The 15,884-nt window shown below is 38.9% G+C and overlaps 1 protein-coding gene across 1 annotated transcript in view; it reads left to right on the top strand.

Moving 5' to 3' along the window:
• MACROD2 (MACRO domain containing 2) overlaps positions 1-15,884 on the top strand; it is a 2,334,919-nt gene that overhangs the window by 2,304,582 nt on the left and 14,453 nt on the right. The window contains exons 17-18 of the mRNA XM_018056932.1: positions 9,965-10,042; positions 12,938-13,004. Coding sequence (XP_017912421.1) covers positions 9,965-10,042; positions 12,938-12,999 — 140 coding nt within the window. The 3' untranslated portion in view covers positions 13,000-13,004. The remainder of the gene's footprint in view (positions 1-9,964; positions 10,043-12,937; positions 13,005-15,884) is intronic.

Below are 15,884 nucleotides of genomic sequence, written 5' to 3' on the forward strand. Positions count from 1 at the left end.
CAAAGACATTAATTTGCCAACAAATGTCCATCTAGTCAAGGCTATGGTTTTTCCTGTGGTCATGTATGGATGTGAGAGTTAGACTGTGAAGAAGACTGAGCGCCAAAGAATTGATGCATTTGAACTGTGGTGCTGGAGAAGACTCTTGAGAGTCCCTTGGACTGCAAGGAGATCCAACCAGTCAATTCTGAGGGAGATCAGCCCTGGGATTTCTTTGGAAGGAATAATGGTAAAGCTGAAACGCCAGTACTTTGGCCATTTCATGCGAAGAGTTGACTCATTGGAGAAGACTCTGATGCTGGGAGGGATTGGGGGCAGGAGGAGAAGGGGACGACAGAGGATGAGATGGCTGATGGCCTCACTGACTCAATGGACAGGAGTCTGAGTGAACTCCGGGAGTTGGTGATGGACAGGGAGGCCTGGTGTGCTGCGATTCATGGGGCCGCAAAGAGTCGGACACGACTGAGCAACTAAATTGATCTGAAGTGAATTACTTGTATGAGAAATTTTTTAAAAGAGGAATTTCACCAAATAGAGCATGAAAGAGAAAATAAGTCAAGATCTTCGGGGTAAGCAGGAAGCAGAGGAGGTGGTACTGGAGAGTCCCAGGTGAAACCCCCTTGAAGGAGGAGCCCCCTTCATTCCCTAAGAAGTCCCAGTAGGGTTTGCATGTTATATGTCATCCATCCGCTGCCACTAATGTCGCACTTCTCCGAAAGGTGGCCAGAAATAGACAGTCCTGAGGTTCAGAATCTGTCATGAGTGACAAACAGGAAGTTACAAAAAGCAAAACAAAGGCATATCCAACAGAGAGAAGGAATTTGTGGAGGCTGGAATCATGGCTCGCTGTGTGTCATTTGTTGTAGGAAGAGTGGGTAGTAATCTTTGTTATTAATAAATGCTGCATGGTTTATTTTCCTTCCCTTTACTTTGGATGAATTTTCCTAGGAGTGGTGTTTACCCTTTGTACCCTTATCATATTATCACAAAACACCTGGAAGTGAAACCTGGATGCTCCTCAAGCAGCGATGTAAATAGATAAGCCCATGCCGTTACTAAGGACTGGAACTTTTATTCTTGGGCTAAATATATTTATTTTATGGCTCTTGGAACCACGTCACTAAGAGGAGTCACATCACTGACTTTTATGATCATTTTAAATAATGTCGGTGCCTTGATTATAAAGAGCAGTTTGTGGGAAAGCATAATGACCACACAGCATATCACAGACTCAGCTTCTCCTTAAGTTCCGTCTTTTCACTGACACTCTGTTCTTCCTGCATAAGTTGGTCTCTGATCTCCTTCTGCTTAGTTGCAGTTGGATTCTATACCTAGAAAGTGAACTTGGCACTCTAAGGTCTAATGGAGATCATCTCCGCTAACAATCTGTTGCTTGAAAAGAACATAAATTGATGTTCACGCACATGGAATAATTGCTTCCTTCCATTTGAGCTTGGAAGTTAAATATATGTGACAAATGCCTTAACTCTGACCAGTTTTATTCCATTTTAGGCAATAGACTTGAGCCTGTAAATGGACTTCTAATCTGTATAGATTAACTCTGTGTTTTTCAAAATTTCATACAAACACCACTTGTAGTTCTAAAACTGCAGTCTTTCTGAGATGGAGCTCCAACCCAGCCAAAATTCAGAGTGGGACTTGAACCCAGGATCCCCAACTAGGAGGGGACTCAAACCCGTTGTCTTTTCATTGAAACTGTTCCCCTGGTGTCAGAACTTCCCAAAGCTCAGGTTCTTTAGTCTTGTCACAGAAAGAATTCAGCATGAGGCAAAGTGATAGGCAAACAAGAGAGTTTATTAGCATAGGATGCTTGTGAGAGATAAAAGCAGGCAAGCAATGCAGCACAGCCCTGAAAACAAAGAGGGCTAAATTTTTATAATCAGAGAAAAAGTGGAGAGGCGGGGAGAAGACCGCCTTCTTCCTCATTTTTGGATAGATGTCAAGGTTTACATCATTAGTTCCTCCTTTGACCCATATGGCCTAGCTGGGAGTGTCATGGGGCTATTAAAATCATACATATATTAGCAAAAGGCTGGTGACAGATACTAGTTTGATAATTCATCTCAGGTTTCAGTGTAATGTCCCCTTTCACCTAATTTCTTCCGCCTTTCACCTATATTCCTGTCTTGGCTACATGCAGAAATGCAACTCTTCAAGGACCATTAACGAGATTCAGAGCACACACTTGTCTTGCATTTATCTATTTGATGCCTGTGCTGAATCTTCATTGATCTTCCCTGAGTGCAGGTGTCCTCTAGCTGCCAGGAGCGGGCTCCTCTCTAGTCGTGGTGCACCAGCTCCTCATTGCAGCGGCTTCTCTTGTTGCAGAGCATGGGCTTTAAGGCACAACGGCATCAGCAGTTGAGGTACACAGGCTTGGTTGCCCCATGGTATGTGGAATCTTCCCAGACCAGGGGTCAAACCTGTGTCTTCTGCACTGGCGGGCAGACTGCTAACCACTGGACTCCCAGGGAAGTCCTCGTGTGTGTTTAACTCAGGACTTGTGGCTGAGTGTGCCTGGTGCTTGAATGCAGCTGGCCCTTCCTTCAAGGTAGTGTAGATTGTTGCTAGGTTACTGGCTTCATTAGTTTACAAGAATTTCCCAAACTCCTTTCAAATTCCCTCTAGTGGGAGTTTTAAACTATTTAACCATCCTACTTTATCCCTGTCAGTTCTGTAGATGATTTTAGGTGATACCAAAGCTAACACATTATTATGTGTGAAAAAATTAGGCACAAATTAAGCGCACAGTTTTATAGCTGTAATTGCTATGGGACAAAAGTAAGAAGCAATGTTAAGGCAGAGTCAATTAAAAACATATTATTAAGCACTGGGCTTCTCTGATAGCTCTGTTGGTAAAGAATCCACCTGCAATGCAGGAGACCCTGGTTCGATTCCTGGGCCAGGAAGATCCACTGGAGAAGGGATAGGCTACCCACTCCAGTATTCTTAGGCTTCCCTGGTGGCTCAGCTGTTAAAGAATTCACCAGCGGTGCAGGAGACCTGGGTTGGGAAGATACCCCGGAGAAGGAAAAGACTACCAACTCCAGTATTCTGGCCTGGAGAATTCCGTGAACTGTATAGTTCATGGTGTCACAAAGAGTTGAACACGACTGAGCGACTTTCACTTTTCACTTTATTAAACATTAGTTGTCACCACAGTAGTGCCTTCAATCTCAGAGGCTTAGAACACCAATCATTCATTCTTTTGTTCACAGATATGAGGATCAACCCCATCTAGTCTGGGCCAGGAAGGATGTCAGGCTGTGAACTGAGTTTCAGGTCTTATTCACTCAGCTCTTCCCTGAAGCATGTTCTTTTTGGGGTAAAAGGCAGGAGCATAAGAGGGCAAACCCCAGCAGAACAAGCGCATTTCATAGACCTCTGTTTGACTCACTTTTGCTAATATCTCATTGGCTAAAGCAAATTCCATGACCAAGCCCAGTGTCAAAGAACAATGAAGTCAGCTCCCATAGGGGTGAAGATAGGAAGTAAGCCTTTCTAAATCATTATCCAATTCATTACATTAATAGTAAAGTTGGAAATCCATTACATGAAGAGTAAGTTGGAACATAGATAATGGCAAAAGTCAAGATGGTTCAAGAATGCTTGCTTTGATTCAAAACCAGTTTAATTCAATAGAACTGAATCCAGACACCTCTGCTTTCTGTAGCTGTCATGATACCTAGGGAACTACACATTCTGAACAATAATTATTTGTACTTCATTTTGTTACATGGAGTTTATTGCCAACATAAATCTCAAAAGAAAAACTTGGAGAATCCTCTAATATCTCTCTATGTTTATGTATTTAAAAATTTGGTTAACTGCATTCTGTATGCATTTCAGCATCTTTTCTTTGTGGTAAAACTTGCTTCATTTATTATTTTTTATGTAATGCAAGTGACCTACAAAAGGTTATCATAATCAAGGCTTTGAAGAGGACAATTGAGGTTGGTAATTGAAAATGAACTGGTACTGACTGTCCCAGACTCTTTCTATTTCAGCATCTTTTATCTCCTGCTAGGAGCCTTGAACTGTACCTCTTGTTTGTGTTCCAAGCAGCAGCAATCAAAATGAGGGGAGGGACAGGCAAACTGAAATAAATAGGCTGTAGAGACAGTTTTTGTTTTGATCAGATTCTGTTGTCTGTGTGAAATGGAATTTCTGTGGGGCGCTCAGATGCATTGCCCAGCAGGAGAGAAGCCCTTAGGATAATAACAGTTCCACATACATGAGAGTAATAAGTGTCTGTTATTCTTCTTTCCCTCTCGCCAAATGACACCACACACATACACGTGCATACACACGTGCACTAGCACATTCACATAAGCATGTCACTGCACACATGCATAGCCATATATTCATACCACAGGCACGTGGGTCATGCACACTCATAATAAATACACGAATAATGTCTACCAGTCATACCATTTGAATCTTCAAAAGCAGAGCTAAGAGACCTCTGCTCAACAACATGGCAATATAGAGAGCTACAACTATGATTTTTCTTCTCTCTCTGTCACGGATCTGAAACATGCCACTACATTTCATGCTAATCTTTGCCAATATGGTGGCATAACCTGAGAATTCTCAGACAAATATACTACATTTTAAAACAATGAGTTTGAAAAGACAAAACTTAAGGCCAGCGACTTAAATATTTACTCTCTGATTGGCGTTTTGGGTTTTCCTTTCTTCAACTTTTTTCCTTTCTCACCCAGCTCTTAGAATTGTTTTGTATACTCCTTTATTTTCATTGAGCATTATTCAATTGACTAGCATCCTGTTAGCTAGAAAGTTCTCTGTGATGTCAGAGAGATTTCTCTATAGTAATATCATCAAGGTTATTACCATTAATAGTCATGACACTGAAAGAGATTCCCTGGAAGAATCATCCACGGGTACTTCTAGATGCCATCACAGTGACCCCAAGGAGAAAGTCAAATAAATAATGTTTAAATAGTGTTAGGTCAATCAATGTCCCTTCGATAGTAATCATATCTTATAAAATATAACAATTATGTTGTGTTTTGAGAAGTTCTGATGGTGTCCAAGGAGTTAGAACATTTTGTAGTTATGTTTATAGTGAAAAGGCTGAGGATTTTAAATACTGCCATGTTTGGTAAAAGTCATTCTAGAAAGTAAGTGACCAGGTAAGATACCTCTTTTATGACATGTCTGTCTGTGTCTCGCTCATTTTCTATCGGGTTCCTTGTCCTTTATATTGTTTTATATATGAGTCCATTGTGAGTTATATATACTTATGCACACACACACATATGTACAAGGACCCTTGTGTTATATGTGTGTGTGTATATATATATATATATATATATATATATATATAATATATATGGCAAATTTCTTCTACTTTGGTTTATTTTACAGTCTTAGTGCTGTGTTTTGATAAAATAAAGCTGCTAATTTAAATGTTTTCCAGATTCTCCAAGGGACTCTCAAGAGACTTCTCCAACACCACAGCTCAAAAGCATCAATTCTTCAGCACTCAGCCTACTTCATAGTCCAACTCTCACATCCATACATGACCACAGAAAACACCATAGCCTTGACTAGATGGACCTTAGTTGGCAAAGTAATGTCTCTGCTTTTGAATATGCTATCTAGGTTGGTCATAACTTTTCTTCCAAGGAGTAAGCGACTTTTAATTTCATGGCTGCAGTCATCATCTGCAGTGATTTTGGAGCCCCCCAAAATAAAGTCTGACACTGTTTCTACTGTTTCCCCATCTATTTCCCATGAAGTGATGGGACTGGATGCCATGATCTTCATTTTCTGAATGTTGAGCTTTAAGCCAACTTTTTCACTCTCCTCTTTCACTTTCATCAAGAGGCTTTTTATTTCCTCTTCACTTTCTGCCATAAGGGTGGTGTCATCTGCATATCTGAGGTTATTGATATTTCTCCTGGCAATCTTGATTCCAGCTTGTGTTTCTTCCAGTCCGGCGTTTCTCATGATGTACTCTGTATAGAAGTTAAATAAGCAGGGTGACAATATACAGCCTTGACGTACACCTTTTCCTATTTGGAACCAGTCTGTTGTTCCATGTCCAGTTCTAACTGTTGCTTCCTGACCTGCATACAGATTTCTCAAGAGGCAGGTTAGGTGGTCTGGTATTCCCATCTCTTTCAGAATTGTCCACAGTTTATTATGATCCACATGGTCAAAGGCTTTGGCATAGTCAATAAAGCAGAAATAGATGTTTTTCTGGAACTCTGCAAGGAGATCCAACCAGTCCATTCTGAAGGAGATCAACCCTGGGATTTCTTTGGAAGGAATGATGCTGAAGCTGAAACTCCAGTACTTTGGGAACCTCATGCAAAGAGTTTACTCATTGGAAAAGACTCTGATGCTGGGAGGGATTGGGGGCAGTAGGAGAAAGGGATGACCGAGGATGAGATGAGATGGCTGGATGGCATCATGGACTCAATGGACATGAGTCTGAGTGAACTCCGGGAGATGGTGATGAACAGGGAGGCCTGGCGTGCTGCGATTCATGGGGTCGCAAAGACTCGGACACAACTGAGGGACTGAACTGAACTGAACTGAAGAAATTTTTGCTTGATGATGTGAAGGTCTTTTTCCATGGTACCTTTCAAATGTAGTTCTATAACCTACCTAGAATTTTTCTTTTTAGTATAGCGAAATCCTTCAGTGTAAGTCTACTATTTTAACCCTGAAAATATTTTCAAATTGAAGTCTAAAAGAAGATACTGTTAGGTATGAAATTTTACATTAATATTATTTTCTTCAAGCACTTTAAAGATATCATTACATTGTCTCTGGATTCCATGATTTTTACTGAGATGTCTTCTGTAATTCCTATTGTTGCTATTTTGAAGTGAATCCTTCTTTACTCACTAAATAATTTTATAGTTTTTGTTTAACCATGATTTTCTGCAGTTTTATAATGATTGACTTGAATGAGGTTTGCTTTGCATTAATTTTGTTTGGGGATCATAATAATTCTTTTCTGTATTTCTCATCTTTATATTCTTTCATCTTTAATATTCTTTATATTTTCTTCTAAATTAGCTTTCAATTTATGAATTCTTTCTTCAGCTGTGTCTTATTACTGCCACATCTACCTACTGAATTCTAAACTTCAATTATTATATATTTTTCAGTTCCAGAATTTACATCTTTTTTTAATACAGTGTTTAGTCCAGTTATCTGATAAACTTCTTTACCATGAGAATTCACCCTCTTGTCACTCAATTCTTAAACACATTAACCATATTTTAAAGTTGTGTCTGTGAGTAATATCTCTAATATGTCTCTATATATTGTTTTATTGTCTTGGTTTTCAGTGATCCATACTTGTTCTTCTGGAATGACTGGTATTTTTTATTGAATGCCAGACACTATGTGTGAAAAATTGTAGTGAAGACTTGAGCCTCTGGATGACTTTATCTTCTTCCAGAGAGGATTATGTTTGCTTCTTAAAGGCTGCTAGGATTGAGCAGAGCACTGAAGTCTTGTCAGAGATTAAGGTGATTAAAAGTTGGTCTTCAGATTTCTTTAACAACTGGTCTATTTCAAGTTCATTGCCCCCAGAGTATGACCCTTCAGGGGGATCCCAAAGAAAACTTGAGGTACGTATCAGAGCACCTCTTCTTTGGTGGGCCCTGGCCTCCAAGTTTTGCCCCTCTCCCCTCCCCCAAACTTCATTTAAAAACATCTGGAAGCTCTGTTAAACTTCTTTGTACATGTGGAATGTCAAGTTCACCATTTTTCACCTCCTCAAGCTCCTTTAATGGCTCTCTAGTGCCTAAAAATAATTTCTCAAATCTGTTCAATGTCTCTATCTATTCTTGATGGGAGTATTACCCTACATTATGATAGTTACTTTAGGCAGAAATCTTTTTCTTAGTGTAATCTTAACTTGCATTTTTTTTCATTAGTATCAAAGTGAATCACATTTTCACATAACTGCAGGCCATTCTTACTTTTAATTAACTTCCTGTTAGATCTCTTGCTCCGTATTCTATCCAATTGTTAATATTTACCTCTATTTTTTAGAAGCACTTTATTCATCAAAGATATAGACCCATTGTCTATGATAAAAGGTAGAAATATTTTTTAATTTATACTTCTTTTTCAAAATGTCTCTTATGGTAATTTTTCCCACCTCAAAGTCTGTGTTTATATAAAGTCAAACATTCCATTTTTTTTTTTCTTATTTCTTGTTTTGGGGGATACTTAGCAAAGATTCCCTGCTCTCAGGCTTAGAAAAATATCCATCAGTGGTTTCTTCTGTAATTGTGTCTTTAAGGAATATGTTGATGAGCAGTTGAAACATTGTCTATTTTCTAGAATTGACAGTGAGGAAAAATATGATGTTAAGTCCAGTTGGAAGTTTTGTTTTCACTTTCCCAACCTCATCCTTAGGTACTAGTGAAAAAAACTCATGGACACAGTCACTTTAATGTTGTCCTTGTAGGAATTAGCTGTCCAGAAGTCATTTTTCTTATGTTATCCTATTCCTGACTTTTCTCATCTACTCTCATGCTATCAATGATATGACATTATTCTGTATTGAAAAGTGAAAGTGTTAGGCACTCACTTATATCTGACTCTGCAACCCCATAGACTGTAGCCCACCAGGCTCCTCCGTCAGGCAAGAATATTGGAGTGGGTTGCCCTTCCCTTCTCCGGGGGATCTTCCCAAGCCAGAAATTGAAGACATCTCCCAAATTCCCACACTTCTGATTCTCAATTTTCTTCCTCAGCATTAGATGCAAAGCTTGTTTGGTATCTGCACTTAAATGAACCTGCACTTCAGTTTTCAAATATAAAGTGACTTTCTTCACTGTTAAGTAATGACCTTCCTACCTTCCATCTACCCAGGCTGAGATTAGTGACCTTACTTCTTGATTTTCAGCTTCAGTAAGTCATTACCAAAAGTGCAAGTTGAAGGTATCTGCCTTTGAAGAGATTATATACTGGATCTTTCCTAGCCTTGACTCTACACTAACAGGAAGATTAGATTGAACATACTCTGAACATACTCTGGACTCAATAGGTACTCATGTAATGAAACTCAATTTAATATTCTATTTTTAAGCACAGAAATAATAAAAGCTTTGAAATTATGGGCTTTTCAATACTTTATTTGTATTTTCAAATGCCCTGGCTCTTCAAGTTGTGAAAACATAATAGATATCTAAGAAGCAAGAGATTATTGTCCTTTTGACTATCTGTAAATTTTCTCACAAAAAGAAAAATGGATGTTAACTAGACTTATTATAGTGATCAATTTGCAGTATGTACAGATATCAGATCATGAAAAGCAAAAGAAAAACAGTGTCCTTACAACTACATATAAGTGTGTTATATAGCTTCAGCCACAGTGAATGGAGGACAAGTCTTTTGTGTGAATAGGGAAAAATTACAACAGAAATTAACTAAAGACCGGATTCTTGGTAGTCCAGAATGGCAGCATCCAAGGATGTCTTCTAGGGAAACAAATGAGACTTTCATTTGTGTTTAAACAAAAAACCCTCACTGCCAGGAGAATGAATCTTTCAGCTTTCAGGCATGCCTAAGGCAAAATAGATTTTCTGTTTTTACTCTCTTCAAAGTTAAAGCCACATAAACTCACACACAAATTTCCCCAAATTCAAATTCTGGGTTGTTCTGATTAAACCAAGCTTCCCTGCTTTCATGTTACCTACTTTCTAATTTGAGAAATTGTGCATGTATGTATGTGATTATTTCACAAATTAAAGAGAATTTAGAATATGACAGCACTGAAGTATTCAAGCAACTCAGCCTACTATTTCCTCCTCTAACCTCTTCTGCAAAAGAAATTCAATCCCAGGAGTATTTTTAAATTTAAGAGTGCAATGGAGGGTGACAGAACAATTGGCAGTCAGGACATTCTAATTCTCTATTAATCAAGGACTGTCTTCTTCTTCAGCTCAAGGCGGGAACACACCTAGAGTTCCTGTGAAGAGCGAAGGCTCTGGCGACACAGAGAGCTCCATGAGTCCTGATGGTAGGTTTCTGAGCTATTTGAGTCACCGAAACCACAAGCCTGGCACATTTTCTCTGTGTAATCTAGGAGTAAAGGGGCTGTTCTATGAATCAACATGTTCGGTTTGAACAGAGTAAAGTTCAAAAACTGCTTTCTACTAGGAATTGGCAAAATTGACAGCCCTTTTTTAAAAAAGAAAATAGCATGTGCCTCAGTTTAATCTTACTTCACAGTACCAAGGGAATAGTGGGTCATGCCAAGGCTAAACTGAACTGAAGTCTAGCTGGTGAACTCAGTGGAACTACTCAGCATTTATAGGAGGCCTGGCTTGAATCTGGGCTATTCTTAAAATTTCATGACTCCGCCTCACTGTCTCACATCACACGGCTTGGCTAGAAACATAATGAGTCTTTAAAAGTACTTTATCAATTTCCAAAAACCTTTCTTTAGTCATGTCTCATTTTGAAGGCATCTAAAGACTGTGAGCCTCAGGAATATTATCACCTTGCCCCCACACAATGACACTCGAAACCCTCTGAGATATCATCATTTGCATTAGAAAAAAACAGCTATTTAGGCACACATGATTTCTAAATATTCAATTCCATTTGCCCACAGAGCTTACGAGAGCCAGAATTGTTGGTCAGTTATCAACATGTATATATAAAATCTTGCAGTTTGGGTTGGTAATGACCTTGAGAAAATTTCAGCCACTGTTAGAAGTTACTTGGTAGTTTGAAACAGTTTCCTATACCATGCATTCCACCCTGCTATAGGCATGCCCTCACCTTAGTTGACTCCCTTAATTATAAGCTCTTTTGCACCAACTGATTTTTAATTTAATTTTTTAAATTATCCAATTTTAAGGATTATTTTCCATTTATAGTTATCACAAAATATTGGCTATATTCCCCATGTTCTACTAAACATCTTTGAACCTATCTTTGACTCAGTGCAAACTGATTATTTTTTTAACCCTTCCCTGGAGGAGGGCGTGGCAACCCACTCCAGCATTCTTGTCTGGAGGATCCCATGGACAGAGAAGCCTGGCAGACTACAGTCCATAGGGCTGCAAAGAGTTGGACATGACTGAAGCGACTGACCGTGCACATGTGTTATCTAGGAAAATAAGATTTTTAAACCCCGGATTTCATCCATCAAAAGTCACTCCATGTTAGTCCTACTCAGCTGAGTGAAACCTTCCCAGCTAGGTTGTGACACTATAAACATGATTTTTAACTAGGTCTCTACAAATCATGTTCTGAAAAATACCAAGGTCATGCAATTCTCACTGAATAAAAGGGACATAAATGTGTTAAATACTAAGGTTCAGTCCTCACTATAGAGTTTACTGAGCACAGTCTCAGCTATTAAAAAAAAAAAAAAAAACTTCTTAACATGGCTCATCAAATGCTTTTCCTATTAACACTTATTAATAGATTTCAGAACTAGGGACCCTTGGGTTGGAGGAAGGAACAGATAAGGAACACTCTCCTAGATTTTATTCTGTACAGTCCACGCTGAGATGGTCAGCCTTACAATAACTCTCTAGACCACGATGGAAAGTGTACACATTATTCGTTTTTATGAGTACCCTTGCTGTATCTGGCCAGTTTACACCTGGGGTAAAGAGTGGGCTCACACATGGTGGGAAACCAAGGAGTGTTTGCAGGAGGAGCAAAGAGACCTGCTTTTAAAACCTTCCTCGAGAGAGAGTTGGGTGGGCTGCCAACCAGCCATTCCCTCTTTCAAGTCTCTTTGGAATGTGAAATCCAGCACCTGCCGCTGTTTCACTTGAATCGGGTTTTTGTGTCAACAAAGAGATTTGGATGACTGATTTTGTTCAAACAAATGAAGATTACCCAAATGAGAACAAACAGGTTACATATCCAGAGCGTGGGTGTCAGCTCTTATCACTTACGTTTGGCCAACTCAAAGGCAGGAGGGAAGTGGGGAACTTCTATCTAACAAAAAGGAAGATTTCAAAGACCCTTGACAGGAGGTTGTTGGCAAGGGGAAGCCAGATGGGTTAACCAGAAGTGGCTGGTTGGTTTGAGAACACTTGGTTTTCCCTGGCTGGCCCTGTGTTGGGAGCATGGAGCAAAACACAGGGAAGCTGGCAGTCACTGACCAAGTTCTGAGCTTCTTGCTGCAGAGTTTTGAAGTCAGAATTCTACTGCCAAATATGGTCTGGCCATTGTTCATCTGTATATTAAGTCTCTCAGTATATAATATGGGCTTTGATGCTTTAGCAATACCAATCTAATTAAACCTACTGACCCTTGAAAATTTCCAGAGTGTCTGCTGTGCCTGTTCTGGGCTCCTTCTGGACAATGACATTAATTATGTGTGCTATTTGTATGCAGATACTTACATAGAATAATACACACAGTAGAGTGAATGTGCATGCTTTATCACTGCTGTGTGATCCGTTTAGATGTTTTGCTTTTCCGTTTCATGGCGTCCACTGCACGCATTGGCAAGTTTTCAGGGTCAGTTTTTTTTTGTTGTTGTTTTTTATTTTTTAAATTTTAAAATCTTTAATTCTTACATGCGTTCCCAAACTTCAAAATTGAGAACCTGGCAAACCAAGCAGGCCTACTAGCATTGCTGTTTCAGACGGAGCGGCTTACCTCTCTGTGCATGGATGATCTGGTTGGCTTTGTTTTCCCTTGGAGTGTAATACATACACACAAAATATCAACCCCCAAACCTGGTATGAAATGAAAACAGCTCCTACAGTTTAGTAAAGAGGCAATTCTGCCCTCCCCATCTTGAATGAATGAATGAAAACAAATTGAGAAGCGTTATAAGATAGGAAGTCAGAAAGGTAGCGATTCACAGGCCATTGTAATATATTTAAGAGACTTGGGTTTAACAAACATTTAACCTTTTTGTTTTCCCTTCTGGTTACAGTTGACATGAATTGTCAGGTTGACAGTGTAAATGACCCAGCAGAGAGTCAGCAAGAAGATTAACTAAGGTAAGTTGCCTCTGTGGTGAGATTTCCAATTGATTAAATGGGCCAGCCATAGGAACTGTTTGTAAAAGGCATGTTGGATTTCCCTCAGCTCTATCAAGTCCCACAGCATGGCTCAGGCTAAGCTTTTAAAATCTTTATGCCAAATAACATATTATAAGGAGCTAGGATTAGCCCTAGAAGCTCACCATCTTTAAAAGAAAAAGATAAGCTACAGCATCTCCAGATTGTGCAGTACCCTGGTTTTCTGAGCTTTGACAAGAAAACAATTTTTCCATCTAGCTCACCCCCTGGCTTCCTGGAGTGAACAAATTATTGCAGCAACCCCAAGCTGATTCTGAAGTATTGCTTTTCCAGAAGCTACCTGCTGAGTTGTTTAGTATATCTGTTTTTAAGCATAACACTAAATCTTTGCCCTGGAGAATGTAAAAGGCATTTGAGCGTGTTTGGGCTGAAAGAAGCCTGCCTTATGTTTTGTCCTCTTACCCCACTACCTGTGGACCTTCACATCTGTACAAAGGTTTGTTGAGTTGAATGAGCCCCAGGAAATACTGCAGGAAAATAAATGGGACTAGATGATGTTTAGGAGATTTTCTAGACCAACATTCTAAATCACTCAGCCAAGACTAAAGTGTATCTAGAATACTGAGTGGTCTGTTACCCTTTTTTGTACCTTGAGGGCTGGTGAGAAGAATTAAAGGAAAGAAGCCAGGTTTGCTATTCTGATTCCTGCCTTAAAATACTTAACTGCAAAAAAATCCTATGGGATAAATGAACTGTGTGTTACCTGGAGCTACACACAGATGTGTTGACATCCTTGCCTCTGTCGACTGAAGAAAAAAGACACAACTGAAAAGTTGAGAATTTTGTCTCACTCGATGACTTTCTGTGGACTTCAAGCCCAGAGTAGCTCTGAAGGGCTGCTCCAAAGAGGTAAGGGAGCAGTCTGGATTTATAGGAGTTTTGCAACAAAGACCAAGTAGCCACAATACCAAAAGATTGATGATAATTAAGGAAAACCAGATATCTCAAATTAATGAATTTAGTGCTTTTCCATATATGGGAAGATGCAAGAGTCTGGGCTCATTAAAATCAGTCCTTTGCTAAGCACCTGAGCTATCTAGGGCCACTGTCCTGTTCTTCCCCACCCTGAGTCCCCCTTGGTGCGCCGCTGGGGGTGGCTACAATGATTGAGGGCTTGGCACGAGGCAGCCTGTTTGTCTCCATCCTGAGGGCTCACTGTGGGGGCCACAGTATATGGAAGGCAACACTTTTCCTTCACAGTGCTTCCCCTTGGTCAAAATCTGACCAGCCTTGGGAGACATTTCATGACTAATTTTGTGGCCCAGTGCTAGGAATGGCTCATTCCTAAACCAGACAGATATTCTGTTGATAGGTCACTCAAAGTGTTATTTTTTTGGATTAGGTCCTGTTGATAATTAAAATTCTCTGGATTGCTTGCATTACTAGTCTATTATGATCCAGGAAATGTTTTCTCCTGTGGCTTCTTCCCATATCTAGAGTTGCACTATTACAATTATTTTATGTAGAGTTATGTGTATATGGTGGATTAACTCAAGACTTTTAGCCATCATTGATTTTGTTGGAGACTTGGTTACACACAGGGTAATACAAGAGGCAATCTTATAAATTAGACAATAGGCAATACAGCTAGTAACATTAATAAAGTCATAGTACAGCAGAGATAGATACAGAGCAAAAACAATTTGGAAACAAAAAAGAACAAATTAAAATAATGATTAGTATAAATAGTTGGAATCTGGTTGCAGTAAATCATCAAGTCCACAGAAGATCTAACTGGAGAAGCCAAATCCTAGAAGGATAGGTAGAGAGAAAAAAGATGTTTCATGTTTATTTACGGAAGTATACTTTGTCAACTTGTTGAGGGCCATAGCATAAAAGCATGTTTTTGGTTTTTTTTAGAAAACAAAAATTAAGAGTATATTTCCCCAAAAGTCATAATATCACAAATTATATTTATCAGTTAATTCCTGATGATCTGGGTGAAATCTTCAGGTTTTCCATTAGAGTTTTGTAATTTCTTACCCAGTTCAGTGATATGATCTAAAGTGCTCAGAAACTTCTATTTATCAAAAATCCTTTCTATGAATTTTCTTGAAGACCTTCATTTTTATAGAAGCGTCAAAGTAAAACAATGATTGACTTTAAGTAGCAAGACTTAAAAAGGCTTGGTTAAAGATCAAATTATCATGCAATTGACAAGAAACTTGGATATTGCTGTGACCTATAAGATTTTACGATAAAAACTAGAATTTATGATCAATATTATGCCAGGGCATATCAGAATTTTAGGAATTAATATATATTTTAGGATATCTGTATTAATGACATTTATCCACAAAATATAACCTAAGGTCCGTCTCTAATCAGTTGACAATGTTTCTCAAGCAATTTAACATACCATAAACCTAATTAGTCTGATATTCTTCTCTGAGATGCCATAGGGGTGCTCTGAAGCCTTTTAAAGTTAGCTGGAGACATTAATTAAAACTTGATAGGAAGTTTGTCAAAAATAACAAAAAGTTTTGAAACACTTGGTCAAATAGGATCACAGTGAACACTTAACTAAAGTTGACAAAAGATTTCAAAAGTAAAAACAGATCACTTAAAGGCACAGAAACTCACACAATCTGTTACCAATGCCACACTCCAAGAAAACTTTATTCTCTTAACAGAGAGAAAATGAAACCCCAGTCTTACACCAGCTTACTTTTAACAACAAAATCCATCTACCTTATTAAATTCAATCTAAATTCAACCAGTCCTGACCATGCACAAAACTCATTTCTCAGGCTTATTTTCCACCAACTTTCTGTATGCTTATTATTTTGTCCCCTATTT

This window comes from Capra hircus, chromosome 13 (assembly GCF_001704415.2).
Source record: "Capra hircus breed San Clemente chromosome 13, ASM170441v1, whole genome shotgun sequence".
Taxonomy (NCBI): domain Eukaryota; kingdom Metazoa; phylum Chordata; class Mammalia; order Artiodactyla; family Bovidae; genus Capra; species Capra hircus.